At 39.2% G+C, this 16,595-nt stretch overlaps 1 protein-coding gene across 1 annotated transcript; it reads right to left on the bottom strand.

The window, feature by feature from the left end:
* Window positions 1–1,812: 1,812 nt before the first annotated feature.
* On the bottom strand, window positions 1,813–9,328 carry LOC131992574 (uncharacterized). The gene is made up of 3 exons (XM_059358193.1): window positions 9,144–9,328; window positions 4,952–5,367; window positions 1,813–3,664 (listed from the first exon to the last, which is right to left on the bottom strand). The coding sequence occupies exons 2-3, from the start codon at window positions 5,224–5,226 to the stop codon at window positions 3,202–3,204; spliced, it is 738 nt and encodes a 245-aa protein (XP_059214176.1). The 5' UTR covers window positions 5,227–5,367; window positions 9,144–9,328; the 3' UTR covers window positions 1,813–3,201.
* Between the last annotated feature and the right edge of the window lie 7,267 nt (window positions 9,329–16,595).

The raw sequence follows: 16,595 nt of genomic DNA, 5'->3' as shown, positions 1-16,595 counted from the left end.
ATATGATATATATATACAGGTCTTCTTTCTTATGCTCAGGTAAGGTGCAAACAGAACAGCTCCCTCTGGTGGAGAAACAAAACATGAATGAGTGAGTTTGTTAGTTTAAAACGAGCTATTTGAGGTGCTGTGCATTACACTTTTCATGTTTAACCCTTTTGTTGTCTTGGTGGTAAAAAATGATCCGCAACTATGTTAAACAGCATAGGAAACCCCCTGAATGATCTTTTTCTCAACTTGAAATCCAATTACTTTTCCTAGAATAACCCCAACATGAGAAAAAGTAAAACATTGCCTTTGTTCTTATTTTCATGACAGCTGTACACCAACAGGGGACAAATCCTGTTTTAAGGGTCATTCTTGACCTGGCAGCTATAAAATAATGTTCATACCCCCAAAACCATAAAAACCGTGCACGCTTGCTAAAAAATTGTTTACACCCTTGCAGTACCTTTGCCAATGAAAATAAACCCCCACTTTAGTAAAACAGTAAACCAATTACGCCAGGTGTGTTGTAATAAAAAAGGGGTGATTCCACTGATGTAATCCAGTTAATCTGCAGTGTAAGCGGGTAAACCTAGATATTCACAAAGTTTGTGATGAATGACAGTTTGTTACCTCTTTCAAAATAGATTTGGGTTTTAAAAATTCAAACAAGCTGCTTTATTTAAGGGGTTAAGTGAAGGCAGGTCATTTTTTACCCTTAGGACAAGTGGTATATACAGAGAGTTAAGACAACACAAGGGTTAAATTGCATTTAAAACTATAACACCAACCTGCTCATCATGATTTAAAGAGGCCAAAACAAAATTAAAGAAAAAAATAGTATATTATAACCGCTAAAATGACAACAATATAACGGGTATATTTTTTACTGCTGTATGAAGCATTTCTATGAACACTCTCAAATGGACAAATAACATTTTCAGATGAAAACCTTCAATTAATAACAATCACATCTAGAACACAAACACATTCATATTCATCCTTGCATGACATACCCTTGTTTTATTTAATTGCGGCAGCAGTATATTGTTACAAATGTCTTTCCTGCTCAGCTTACAACCAATTAAGAGACAATGCCGCAGTACATGCACAGATTGAATTAACTGGCTTTTAGTATGGAGACGGTTGCCTCACTAACATACTTAAATACAGAAAAGACTAAAGAGGAATGTCACACAAGGTCTCGGTTTTCACCCCAGCAAGCAGAAAGCAACAAACAAGCACCAGCTAAAACAGTTTCCCTCATGAATTTGAACTATTGTTGAATTATAAACGAGAGGCCTGTTGGGAAAACGTGGTTAAATATTGAAAGAAAATTCATCTTAACAGCTTGTTAAGGCCAAGGTGGATGCTCGAGTTTCCATATCATCAACAGACATATGTTACCTGTGTGTCAGCAAGGTTACTTTAGAGAAAGATCAATTTGTACTAATCTATAAATGTTATAGTCTGGTCACTTAGGAAGAAATTATTCACACATACTAATTATATCTTTGTTGTACTGTGATTTTCAACGTGTTCAAGAGACAAATTAACAGGTTAAATTCATGTCTGTAATTGTGACATTAGTTTTTAATAAAGGACATGTTCAGAGTCATAATTAAGGACTGTAAGTGAAGGAAATGCAAAATAATCTACAGAGAGAGTTAGAGGAAACACAGACAATGCTGAGAATGGTGTGAAACAGGGAGGGACACTGCCATGGAAAACCAGCTCAGGAAATGCCTCCGATTTGGGAAAACAATGGGTTCTCCTACAATTACTACGCTGTAAAAATAAAGACATTATACCAACACACCAGACTTCAGGACTTAGTATATTTGTTTGCAATGCATTAGAAAGAGAGAATGTCCTGTTTACTTGTGTTTTTCAGTTGTGCTATACAGGTAAACTTACAGAGTTTACACCATAATGTATGCAAGGAAATTAATCCCATAACCAACCTAATAAATCATTTCATCTTTTATCACAAACTCATTGTAACTGCATGCTTTGTCAAACTGTCTCACTCTTACATTAAGAGCTATCTCAAGGCTTCTATTCATTTCAGTCTTTAACTTGAAGCAAAAAGTTTGACATTTTGGGAAATACACATTTTCATTCATTGTTGGAGAATTTGATGAGAAGATCTTAGAGGGATACGTGCTCAGCTTAGCTAAGTTTAGCACAAAGACTGAAAACAGGGGGAACCAGGTAGCCTGACTGTGACATTAACCGATAACTGTCGGAGAGACTGTCATCCCCCAAAAAATGTCCCCATACGTCATTGTATGCAGCTTATCACCTCCCAAATTAACTTGTATTTTTAGGCGGTGCAGTAGTAATTTGTCAATGGAGTGTACAAGCCCAGCAGGAAGGTAGAAGTATAATGAATAACAAGGGATGAATGGGTCTTTCCTAAAATTTGAGAACCAAATAAGCAAAAGTGAAACTAGGTGCATAAAAAAACCCTGAAGCCTCCTACACAACCACATGGGCTGTGTCAGCCACTGCTGCCACTGTTTGAAATCTCTTCAAGCTAACAATCAACATAAAGATGCTAACTGCATTTCTCATTCTGATTTGTCTGCTAGTCACCGATTTGGGTGCACAGTCTTGAAGCCCACTCATGTTTCTCTAATGGAGAAAAAATAGACCAGATTACCATTACCAGACCAACATTACTGGCACAGTCTGGAGACCACTATGGCCAACTTCCATTGTCCTTTCACCGGTTAACCTGGCATGTGAGCAGCGGTGGTGGGTGGGGTAAAGGGTGGATTCAGAATTTATCTTCTTTCTTTTGTATGTGGGTAACCAAGTTGAACAAAATTATAATCATAGTTGGGTTTTTTTTTTACGTACTTTGAAACATGTCTGGAGGGGGACTTTAAATTGTCTGTTATCTAAATATTCATGATGCTTTCTCAACTTCGTCATATTTACAGTTTATGTAAAAATTGCAAACCCAAAAGACAAAGTTACTATTGAAAACATTCAGAAAAATAGAACTCTGAAGAGGATCCTGGTAGATTGTGAGGCTCTGAAGGATGAGCAAACAGTTAAGATTGTTTTGCTACAAACTTCAAATAATGCGTTGAAGCAAACACTTAATCATCCTCAGATGATTTTTTAGTTCATCAAACTAATGTGTTGTTTGTATTCACTACAGTCTTCTCACATGTTGACATCTCCAGTCATGGTCTACATCAGAGGTCAGAGAGAGGAGTGTTCAAAGAGGATGACTTTCGAGTGGTTGGAGAGGCTGGAGAGCCTGGAGGGCCTGAAAGCTCCGATCCGAGAGTACACATCTGCGTCTGAGCAGGCCCCCCACGACAGGTGAGGGCTGGGCGGGGTGGTGTGGATCACAGGCAGTGAGAGAGGGAAGGCCAGGACAGAAGGAGTTGGAGTGAGAGATGGTGAAGTGTGGAGTAGTGGTGGAGGGAGGACAGGAGGTGGGGGGAGCGGCAGTGGGGGTGGAGAAGGCACTGGCGGGGCTGGAAGTGTTGTGACAGTGGGTGTCATCAGGGTCACAGTTTGGACAGGCGATGCTGCTTCAGGGATCATACCGTTCTTGGCTGGAAGGTCCTGACAGGACCCTGCGTGTTTGAGTGTGTAGGTGGCAGTGTGGTAGAAGCTGTAGTACTCCAGTGCATGCCTCGCCCTGGCCAACCTCAGCCTGCAGGACACAACAAAAACTAATGTGAAAAAAGCTGGAATGCCTGGTCACACCAGTAAAATTCATTCATTTTAGTTTAAGCAAAATATACAGTATATCATAGATTATAATAAATAAATGATAGTTTATAGATTATCGAAGTTTAATGACAAAGTAATGACTCAAAACTTGGCGGTTAAATAGTGTCGCTGGCGAAGCCCCATGAACCATTTTCTTTATTTTCTGAGCTCATGCTATGATAATTGAGTGTGCTTTTAGCTCTTTTTTTAACCATCTAGTGGGCTCAGAAAATTTAAAAAAATGGTTCATGAGGCTTCATTGGCACATCACTACTGGTGAGCTAATCTTTAGGGCTAAATTCACCCTAAATCAGGCTTTGGAGCAAAAAGCCAGTCCTCCCATTAATCTGAATGTGGATAGTTTGTTTAAACGCAACCTGTCGTCACATTGCGGTGGCCAACCATGTGACCACTGAGTTTCAAATGGGACACGAACGGTGTTTGTTGGACCCATTCACCACCCTTCACATCCGCCCTAAAGGGACTGTCTGTTTCGATCTACCTCCCCTCACTTCATGCTTCATTGTCATCATAATTACTACAGCCACCTGGCCACCTGACATCAAATGAGCAGCACCTCCTGGCTCGCAATAACATGGGTTCCTTTTTGAATTTCAGAGCATTATTTTCAGCATGCATATCTCCGAACAGTGGATGCAAACAGCCTGAGTATTGTAGCATTCCATCGTTTATCGAGCAACTGTGAAGATGGAAGAGGCACTGAACTCTTTCGTGATGACTTTGTACTGATGTACAATCCTGCCATGAGGGATGACAACAACGCTTATTGTTGTGCTGTTGTTTGCCATTGTACCGCTCTTACATGTTGGGAAATTTTGGTTACCTTACGACCAGCTTCTGGACTTGTGGGGTTAAAGTTCACAACATGATGCGTAAATCTATACCATTCACTTATTGCATTTTGTTCTTGGGATTGTACATAAGGGCTAGAAATAGAGGGGAAAACAAGCTCTACAAGCAAACAACATAGCTTGCTAGTGGTCAGTCTCTTAAAATTGCATGTCCAAAATGTTTAACTTGATGGGAAAAGTTGCAAGGATTTACTTTAGTCGCTATATTATATGATGCTGTGATATTTTTTTGTCACAACTATACATCATGTTTTGCAAAGACCTGAAGGCTACCCCATCAGACATTAATTTGAAGTCATGGGTTGTAGTTCAAGTTGTTTTGTTACATCTCGTATTACTCTGTGACTCATACATACCTGTGTCTCAGCTGTAAGAGCTTGTACAGCAGCAGCAGGATTACAGCTCCAGCCAAAGTCACCAGAAGCATGGCCACCCTTGCATCCAAGCCCCAGCAGGATTTCCCAGCAGGTCCGCCTGAGCTGCAGGTCCTGGGAGGCTGTTGTGTCTGGAGGGGTCCCTCCATGCCTCGTTTAGGGTTGATAATGGCCTGGGCCAGCATGGGCTGGGCAGTCTCAGGCTTCGGAGGGATCTGTAGAGAGGTGCTGCTGGTTACCTGATGATCAGCCTGCATTGTTGACAGGTTTGATCCAGTGGGGAAGAGCGGTGGAGTGTTGTTTGATGTAAATTATTTCTACATGTTGAATACACTCGCAGAAGTGTGAACAGGTCTCTCCAAGGAGGCAGCTTCAGATGGCTTTAAGTGTTGGGTACTCTGTAAAGTAAAAGGATCAATCACTGCATTTTTCAGAATAAAGCTTCTAAGCCTTTGTGTGTCCTTTTCAATCACATGCACTTTGTGTCTTTTGCAGCACACCCACTTAACACCAACTGAAAATCCTATTTTTCCAATGGAGTAACTTCTTACATTGCTGCAGTGATGTACAAGCGTACTCCAGGGTGTGTTGGCACACAGTGACATAGCTACAGGGGCAACAGAGCAACCAGGCTTCATTGTTGACTGTGGTCAGAGGTGAAAAATAATTTTATGCATTGTGGGCAAATTCACAAAAAGATTGCAAATCTTTTGCAGCTGTCAAACATGTGTAAATTAGGCAAAAACAAAGTGTGATTATTAAAGGGTAAATAGTACCCCAAACTGCACTGCCAAGGAAATTGCATCTTGGTGCACTTGCATTAGGATATATACATATATTTGGTGCAAAATTGGCCCCTTTCCATGTAAAAGAGTCTCATTGCAAAAAAGTCCAGTTCACAAACACCAGCACTAATAGCCAAACAGCAGCAGGAGAAAAAATAGACCAGATTACCATTACCAGACCAACATTACTGGCACAGTCTGGAGACCACTATGGCCAACTTCCACTGTTCTTTTACCAGTTAACCTGGCATGTGAGCAGCGGTGGTGGGCGGGGTAAAGGCTGGATTCAGAATTTTTTTTCTTTTCTTTTTATTTGGATAACCAAGTTCAACAAAATTATAATCATAGCTGGATTTTTTTTTTTACATACTTTGAAACATGTCTGGAGGGGGACTTTAAATTGTAGCAGTTAGAGTGAAATTATTAGTGTCTTCAGAGAGCAGGGAACATTTATAAGGACGAATATAAGATCGACTCAAACTCCTTTTTTTGGGGGATTCAGTGGCAGGATACTCCTCTCAGCTCTCCTGTGTGTCATTTGTGAAATACATGAGAAATTAATAAGGTTAATATACAAATAGATTTCTGGCTCAGTTTGACTTATGATTTCCATAGCTGATGTGCTCACATATGCTCACTGTGTGAAAGTGGACTTCTGTGTGGCTGGTCGGCAGGTTTGACTCTGGAGTTTTAAATAATCAATGGAGACCAGCTGTTGTGTCTTGTGCATAAATATGCACTGCGTCCCTCTTGTCTCTGAAGACACACTTATCATTGTGGTTAAATGAGCAGAGCCAGTTTATGAAAACAAAAACAGCACAAGCTCAGCCCAAGTACACAGTCAGATTGGGAGTTATTCAATGGGGCAGATAGAGGTTGCAAGAGATATGCAATTCATGATACAATCAGTGGCCACAATCCATTCTTTGTGAATTCACCCCTGTGTATCCTTGAGTCCTAATACACTGTATGTGTTGAGTGCATTTCCTTCTGTATACATTTGAAAAGCTGACTTATTGTATTTAAAGTCCTCATCCAGACATGTTTTAAAGTATGTCAAAATACTCTACTATTATTAATATTTTATTTAACATGGCTTGTTAACACAAAAAGGGAAGCACATATAGTCTTTCTTACTCATTCAGAATTTCTGTTTCTGGCCTTGCCTTGCCCACCAGAACTGTAACTGTTGTTAGCATCTTTTATGTTGTTTGTTAGCTTATAACTGGCACTGATTGACACAGTGTAAGTGTTTGTGAAACACAATAATATCTGCCCCAATGCTACACTATGCTCTCACTCTCTGTACTGACATGTCTGCTCTGCACTGGAAGTTTCATGTTTCTTTTAAAACTTTTTGCAAATTAGACAGTGATTGGTTTTCAAAGTAGTGATGTACCAAATCTACCTTGCATAGAGTTCATTTAAATCTCACATTTTAGTGAACTGGACGGACCCGAACAGACCAGAATATTTATTTCCACATCCAGTAGTTACAGAGCAAAATTATTATTCATTTGGAGTCATGTTTTGGACGAACCAATACATATAAGCCCAATATTATACACTCTTTTAGCTGTTTTTGTTCTCTACTAGCTCCAGAGGGAAATATCTGTCTCTTTAGCTGCTAAATGCTCCACTGTGTTCACCAGCTAGTCTCTAACTGTGTTTGTTTGCTGTTTGCTGCTGAGCAGGTAGTGTGCAGTGGGGTTTAAGAGTGTTTTCTCTGAAAACAGCTGTCAGCTTCGGCTGAAATTGACACCATGAGGGTGATGAAAGTGAATGAAAACAGTGAAGTTGCAGCTAGACAGTTGATCATCAAGCTGCAACTTGCCAACAGAGCCTGAAATGACACCTTCACAACCAACAGTCACAACTTGGGGGTTAGGGGTAGGGGTAGGGGTAGGTTCATGGAGCCATTCATGTTTTACAATATACAATTATCAAAATGTATATAAATCAATTTTCTGTAAATTGACTCATTGTTTAAGCTGCACTATAACATAATATATTTTAGAACATCTAAATATGTTTTGTGTCTAAACATCTTCATTCATCACATTACAAACAACCCCTCTAACATTATACTTTGTTTTACATTAAAATATCCATTAAAGCTGCTTTGATACGAAACGTTTGCTTGCTAGCAGTCTCCGTTTCCCTGCCTTTGCAGGTGCATTACATAGGTTTCCTGGTGTGTAACCATTAGCAACTGTCAATTGAAAGAATAGCATGAAAGAAACAGGATTTTCTTCTTAGCACTAATTGGTGTTAAAAAACTCCACAGGGTACCTTTAACTACTTAAGGTTCCAACGGCACCCAGAGACCACGTTGACTTTTTTTTTAGAGACAAAAGTGACAGAAAAGATGTTGGTATTATGTGAAACTAGAAGTAGATCTTAGAAATATGCTGGTACCAACCATGCCTGATATCTTGTCAGGTGACAAAATAACGCTAAATTTCGGCCACTTTTAAAGGGGAGACCTCAAGATATCTGAATGAAAATGGAGTGCATTTTGGGGTAAAACAATGCACATTTTCTCTTGCAGTATAAATGTCTCTATTATAATTGAATATTTCTGCATACTGTAGTCCTGAAACAGTCTTAATTGCAGTAGATTCAATGAGCCCAGTAGCATTCATGTGTAATGATGTTAGTCCCCCATAGTAATCTTTTCATTGTAGTGAGAGCATTTAAACTTGACCTCACTGTATAAAATGACCAGTTGTTACCACTATAATCACAGCCTCATGAATATTTACAACCACAAACTAGAGACTTGTAGCATGCAGATAATGTGTGGCTTTCCTGGGTACATTGACAATAAGGGGTTGTCACAGCAGTTGTGTTTTTTGTAACCATTTTTTTTTCTAAAGCAGTCAAAGTTGACCCAATTTAGCTGCGAATCTAGGTAACAAATGGTTATAATATCAACCAAAAAAAGTTGCATAACACAAATATCATCATTATAATTGTTATTATCAATCATTTTTTATTTATGACTAGATTTATGACTAGTTGACACACTGTTGAGCTGCAACTCAAATTGATCTTTCACAGCTTTCAGATGTGGTAAAGCAATTCTATGTGGTATAAACTGTTGACCTGCTATCACCTCCAATGCAAAAGGAATAAATGATTATGATCTTATGAACAACCATGCTTTGAATGGCAATAATTTCAATGTATTGAAATTTAGTTGCAGTATTTAGACAATGTCTTTAAACAAGTAATTTAATCTCAGCGTTTTATTCAAAAGTAATCACACAACCAAGCAGCTATTAAAAAACAAGAAAAAGGGAAGAAAGAGAAAAATATGCTAATGAAATTCTGTCATTAAACCAAAACTCATTCAATGTGTGTCTGAAAAGAAAATTGCAACTTACTTCATTCAAATCTGATGGCGTTGTTTCGTTAAAAAAAACAAATGAAACTGAACTTAACGGGATCACTGGTTAAGAAGTGGGTGGCTTTCCAGTACCAAGTGTACAATCCCAAGCACACACCAATGGGAGGAAGCCAGTGAAAACAGCAGGAAACAGTGCACTTCCCTAACACACGATACAGAGACATGATTGGAGAGCACTTCCTATTGCCATGGTTACAGGAAACTGGTCAAGGATGTCTTTTTTTAAGGACTTCATTTTGAGTTGATTGTGGGTCTGAAGAAAATACACATATGAACAGTAGTTTGCACAAGTCTGGTGAGGAAAAAGATTATTCTGCAAGTCTTACAGATAAACTCTAATCCCTGCTGTGTAATGTTATTTTACACATAATAAAAGTCTAAAACTTCAGGTGTTGTGTTAAAGGGGCTTACAAGACTTCTTTACTTTGATAAATCGGGGAACAAAACACCAAATAGAGTAGTAGAGCCACAAAAACACAGTCTGACCTTTAGGTCTGAGCTTTATCTGAGGAAAAATGAACACATTTAACAAAAGCAGTTTCAAAGTGAAAGGGAAATGGTTGTTTCAGTGCCACCAAAGCAGCTCACATTAGTCCCGGCTGTGCCAGAGCAGGTCAACAGATGCAGAGAGATGGTGGCGGCTGTGAAAGGCTGGCCGCTATCTGATTGAGCCAGTATTCAGGGGACGAATAAATGACACACAGGCACAGAAAGAGGGCCGCGCCAACGCAAGTCCAGCTCTCATTTATCTGTCTAATAAGTTTTGATGGCGGGCCAAGCCGAAAGGGAGAAACTCTTAGCTCTCACTCAATATCCCTGCCTGGCACCTTCACAATCCTCCGATATTGGAGAAGAGAGTAATATTAAAAGATCTGTTATCAGAAGCCCAATTGTAGTTTGGAAAGGGAGAGGGGGTGTGGGTGGGGTCCACCCAGACAACCTGCTAGGATTCAGGAGCTGTTCTATTTCTTAAAATCACAAAGACGATAAGAGAAACAAGTGCCTTTATTCTGATACCTTCCATTAGTTTATTCATTCTAAAATTTACATTGTTGAGAAGGGTCATAAATACAGGGGATGGACAAAATAAAAATAAATAAAAATTGTATCTTGCAGGGTTCCTGCATTAAAAGTCTAGTTATTTTTCCCCATATACTACAGAACTACTGCACCATCTGGATAATTTCCATATCCTGGATACCTGGATATCCTGCAGGTAGAGTGATATGGCTCACCTGTAGATGCTACCATCATTAAGGCTTAGTCCTCGAAATGCATCGTGCATGGGTTTGAATCTGGCTCGTGCCCTTTCCTACATGTCTCCCGCTCTGCCCCCCCCCCCCTTCCACGAAATAGCTAAAAACCCACACGACTACAACCTCAACCTGTAGCAGGACATCAGCCTGTCCTCATACCTAAACATAATGGTCACATTGTCACTGTTTGGTTAAATTTATGGCAAAAAAGAATATGGTAAGGCTTAGAAAAGGATAGTCTGGTGTAAAATAGCTATTGCCCTTTGTAAGGCAGTTACGCTAGTTACCTACATAACATAATACATGGTTTAGTTGTGTGTTGAAGTACAATTACATATGTACCCTAACCCTTTCTCTCTGAGGACTACAACCTCAACCTGTAGCGGTTTGTACATCAAACTGTCCTCATACCTAAACATAATGGTCGCATTGTCACTGTTTGGTTAGGTTTAGGTGGCAAAACTACTTGGTTAGGTTTATGGCAAAAATCCATATGGTAAGGCTTCGGAAAAGATAGTCTGGTGTAAAATATTTATTGCTGTTTGTAGTTACCTACATGATATAAAACATGATATAGTTTTGCAATTAAGTGAAATTACATATGTAACTTAAAATAACCATGTCAACTTTTGTTTTTTACTGGGGACATGAACACTGGTCTACATCCTCACTTCTGTCATCCTTACTATGGCCACTACAGGGCGCCACTTAACAATAAACATACGTAAACGTAACAACACATGGGGGGATTTTTTGGGCGGGGGGGGCAGTCTTGTATTTTGTCATTTGTTTATTGATTGAAAGTTTCAGTGAAATTTAAGTTGCGTAACAAAAGTACTATTTTAAACCTAAATAATGATGTCTTCTCAACCCTAACAACTTAGTTTTGTTTCAATTCACAATGTTAACCAAGTGATTAAAACTGTGACAGTTACCATGTGAATAGATGATTTTGGTTTTCTGAACCTAGTTGTAGTAGCTGCCCCTTCTAACCTATATCTATGAGGCACATAACGACTAATAAGGTCCAACACTTACTTCTAATTATGATGATAATGCTGATGATGGTGACCATAATAAGTAGAATGATGGGCGGAATGAGAATGAAGATGACAATTTGCTGAGAATTGGAAAAACTAATGATGATGAGGATGATGGTAATGATGATGATGGTGGTAGTGAGGATCATGAAAAAGATCTAATTTAATCAATTAATGGGCAAAAAGTGGTTGAAAACTTAAAGCTCATTAGACGTCTATACAGACAATATTACAAATTAATGTAGTCATATAATAGCTCTGACCCAAGGTTACTGAATGATTATATATCAAAAATGAAATTATATTAATATATAAAAAGGGTCAAATGTAATTTAGACATCTAATAAGCTTATATTTTACATTTAAATTTAGCCAGGTTTTGACCTCCACATCACTAATGAATGATTACTGACATTTATTCTTTATTAAGGTGCACACAAAAGACAACGAGGATGGTGATTCCATGATGTTTATAATGAGGAAATGGTAAAATGGTAAATGGGGTGCACTTATATAGCCCTTTTATCCAAAGTGCTTTACACTACACACTACGCTTATTCACCCATTCACACACACATTCATACTGATGTTAGAGGCTACCAGGGCACACTGGTGCCACCTGCCACCATTGGGAATTCATTCACACACCGATGAACGCAGCATCGGGAGCAATTTGGGGTTCAGTATCTTGACCAAGGATACTTCGACATGTAGCTGCCGTCGTCAGGGATCGAACCACCAACCCTCCGATCAGTGGGCGACCACTCTACCAACTGAGCCATATCTGCCCAGGAAGAGGATTATTAAGATGAGACTGATAATGGCCATGATAATTGTGAAAATAATAATGAAGAGATGATGTTGATGATGATAATGAGTAGAATGAAGCTGATTGTGTGTGTGTATGTGTGTGTGTGTGTGTTAAAGACATTGTGAAGCAGTTGAGAGAATGATTCCATTAATGATCCCAGATATGTAAATCTATTCATGAGCTCTCCATGTGAAGAGCTAATGGTTGGAGCTGCCGCTCCGACAGGCTGACGGAGTCAGTGCATTGCTGAAGTAGGAGTTCAGTGATTGGACTGTTTTTGTGTGTATGACTAAAGACTACCAGGGAGCTGTGAAGTGCTCTTTGACTGGCTATCCACTGTTAACCTACACTGTTAAATACAAGACTGTTCATCACATCCTGCTCTCCACAACCACCTTCAGAGGCCTTTAAGTGTGATGGAGTGTGGGGGAAGAAAGCCAGGCTGCTTGTGTCCACAAAGAATCATACTAAGACACTGTTTGGCTTGAGAATGTATCTTAATATTTAAATAACCATACAATGTTTGGTTTATGGGCTTTTATGTTAATGTTAGTAGAAAATGTGACTTTAAACTCACTAATTATTTAAACTGACACTAAAAATCTTAAAGACAGGTTAACAATTCTAACATTAAAGGGATTCACCAATCTTCAGTGATGGCAGTACAATTTTCTTTTCTTTAAATAAGTTAAATAATCAAGTGATGTATTATGAGATGTAATATTATAGGTTAAGCTTAATATATGAACTAATTTAACATAGCTACGAATTTACCAGCTGCAACACTAAAGGGATAAGGATATTAAGGCATCAATATAATATAAACCAGTAATATTTACATTTTAAATGGTCCAGTGAATAGTTTGGTACTTCAAGTATTGATGCTTATATCTTTTTACTTTTATTTAAAGTAACTAAAAAGGATTTTTCATTTTGTGTTGAGTTTTTTGCAGCCCCTATATACAAAATCGAGTGTTTTAATTAGCACTAGACTGCCATTAGAAAACCTCTCATTTAAGTGCAACAGGGTTCTGAAAGTCTGCATTCTTAGTCCTGGTTCTAGTTCCCGTGCCTCAACTGTTGCAAAAGTTAACAATGCTCATGTTTAGGTTAATTTGTTGCAAAATGATGAAACAGTTCACCAAAAATAAGAGCATGCTCAATGAACGCATGAACACCGATTATGCCACGATATGTTTACATATCAAGTATTTGTTTATTGCTATATTAATTTTCTGAAAGTCTTGTACAGATCCCACAGCACGTGTTCAGCTCCAGCACTGTTAATTAATGTCCAGATATGATGTTTACTACATGAAACAGTTTTGAGCTGCATGCAAAACCTAATGCATTTATTAGTTGAAGCGCTTTACATGTAGGAGTCAATTCAATGCGTAATTCAACCTATTCTGAAAATCTCAATGGAGTAATTCAGCCTAATGTGTCGAGTCAACCATTTACCAGCATTTATGTAAATTCCAACCTAAATAGTATCCAGCCAGGCAAGCTGCACGACCACTGCACCAGGGACCGAGCACAGAGTTTTAATTGTCAATAATATCAGGTACAGTTCATAGATAGAGAATGTGTTTGTGGAAGGAAATTATAAACTGTGTGATTCATTTGTTACACTGATATCAGGAAATTGAAACCATTGCTTGAGCTCAGACAGCTCAGGAGCAAAGTGGCTGTTGATGTTGAGCTCAATAACACAGCACAGGGCTAACAGATAACTATCTGAGGGCTAAAGCCATTTGAAGCAAATTCCTACTTGAAGGATTTTTTACCTGCTTCATCAAACCCTAGCGATGTAAGCAATGGGGAAAACTTTGATTAAATTAATTCTTTATGTTTAAGTTAAACACAGCAAGCCCAAAAGAGACGTGTTGTTTCTGACTCCTAATAATAAGTGCATTCCAGTGAAGTAAATGTATTTGTTGGCCCAGAAGATTTACAGTATCATACTCAAGTATAAGGCGTTAATATTTTGTATTGTTCTGATTTATGACAAATTCTTAAGAACAAAACCAACAATGGTCTGCCAACAACTGTTCATTAAAGTTCTTCAACAGTGACACATGTGACATCACATAAGAGGAGAAAATGTTGTTTTACTTCTCATGTTGGGCAGTTTTTGGACTAGTATCTCCTAATCTATTGACTGTTCTGGAGGTGATGGGCAGACACAGTCAGAAGCAACATCTCAGGAGCTCAATATCTCGCTCCTGGACATCTCAGCACTGACTGGCTGCAGGGCAAGAACTCTTGACCCGCAAAATGCGTCACTACTAACCCCACCAACTCTGCACTGCCAATCCAAAAGAAAAAAAAAAGAGCACTAATTGTTTAATTGACGTGCAAAGCATCGTTGTTAACAGCCCGACGCCTCCAAGTCCTCTCAATCCTTCCGACACCACGTCTTTCGGCCAGTCTCTCTGCGTCCTGGTGGCTATCTGCGCTCCCCACATGTGTGTCCGCGGCCCCGGGCCCCGCGCTGTCAGATCAGCTTTCCACGGCAGACAGCACAAGGTCATCAGACGACGACCCTCGGCCGGGGCTGCCCCCCGGTCGCTCAGCTGTCCACATTCATTCTCAGTCAGCCGCTGTCCTGCGCTCACCAGCCGTCAGGGTGGCACCTCTCTGCACACAAACACAATCACAGCTAAATATCTCCATCTGAAAGCCCATTCTGACATTCTGGGAATGATTTACTATCTCATTGATGGTTAAGTATCAATGTAAAGTTCAATGCGGTTTTAGGTGCTGAGGTGTCTTACCAGTTCCATTATATAGGGCTGTGACTGTTATTTCACTTCCTTTTCAATCAATTGGTCTTTAATATGTCAGATAAAAATCTCCCCAAAATTCGATGTTACAATTTCCTGCTGAAATTGGCGTCATTAAGTTGTTTGTTTTGTCCAACCAGCAGTACAAAACCCAACAATATTTGGTTGATTTCTCGAGCAACTGGAAATCATTTAATGTAAAACATTTGTGTCAGAAGTATTAACTTTAATTGATGTTAGCTTAAAGGATGAGTGTTGATGAATTTGGAAAAGGTCTCCTCACAGTTAGATTAGAAGATTGATACCATTCTTGTATCTGTCCATTGAATATGATGCTCCAGCCAGGAGACAGTCAGCTTGACTGGAAGACTTAAAGGGGAACTGGAAGACTTGTTTATGAGTGATAGACAAATGGAGTCTAAAGCTTTGGGGAGTGATCAACAGATAGAAACTGCACACACAAAGGTTGGCTGCCTTAGAGATGTAAGTATGCCTCCTTGGTGGTAAGAAGCTCTGGGCCGACCTGTTGCAGTAATTATTTGTCTGATTTGGCCTTGAAATGCCTCACGGATGGATGGATGGATGGATGGATGAAACAGGATAGAAATAGCTAACCCAACCCATACTAATCCATCTTCGAAATGTCCGCATACCTAAATGACAACATTGGTTGTTTGCCAGAAACTGTCAAAACAGCATATATGATGGAATGGTCGCATGACATGAAGCACAACTGGTCGGTTAGATTTAAGCGCCAAAACTGCTTTGTTGTATTTCGGCAACCAAACTCCTTTGATTATAGTTTGGCTTAAAATCACAATGCGACATAATTATGTATGTGACCTAGTCCCTACTTGGTTATGGAACCACATAAAGGTTAAAGGCATTTTCTGTATTTTTGGAATAGGCAGCCATGAATCAAGCTGCAGCTTGGGGGCAACTTTGCAATGTCAATGTCCACTGAAAGTGCTTTCTTTTGTCACTGACAGGGTCAGAGTGGTATTCTTAGTGTCTGATAACATTATTTAAAGTTGGAAAAGGCTTGTTCTGAAATCTCACAAGAGGTGACTCATTGCCGGAAGACGACAGTGGAAGCATGATTGAGAGAGTTTGAGAGAGCAGTATGGAGAAATGCAAAACTCAAAGCTTAACTTAATCTGAATACAATGGTGAATGTTTGGGCATTTGTGAATGTCATAAACTACCCAGCCAACTGGATGAAGTTGTGCATTGTTGGGCTACAAATGGTTGCTAACACTCTGTTTATTTCTTTTATGGATTAAACACACGGGACATACTGTATTCAATTAAATATATTTTGAGGCACAGGAAGGAATATTCTGTTAGACAGAGTCAGGATAGCTTTTCCCACTGTTCCCAGTCTCTATGCTAAACTAACAGCCTTATGGCTGTGAGAGTGTAAATTATATTTTTATCCAACTGTCAGCAATAAAGTTAATATTTTCTTCCAAATTATTTTAACTATTCCATTAACAGCAAACAAATAAAAGTGAAATAAGTATGAAATCTAGAGTC

The sequence above is a fragment of the Centropristis striata genome, chromosome 19 (assembly GCF_030273125.1).
Source record: "Centropristis striata isolate RG_2023a ecotype Rhode Island chromosome 19, C.striata_1.0, whole genome shotgun sequence".
Taxonomy (NCBI): domain Eukaryota; kingdom Metazoa; phylum Chordata; class Actinopteri; order Perciformes; family Serranidae; genus Centropristis; species Centropristis striata.
The sequence above is the reverse complement of the archived record's forward strand: the minus strand, read 5'-3'. Positions and strand labels throughout refer to the sequence as shown.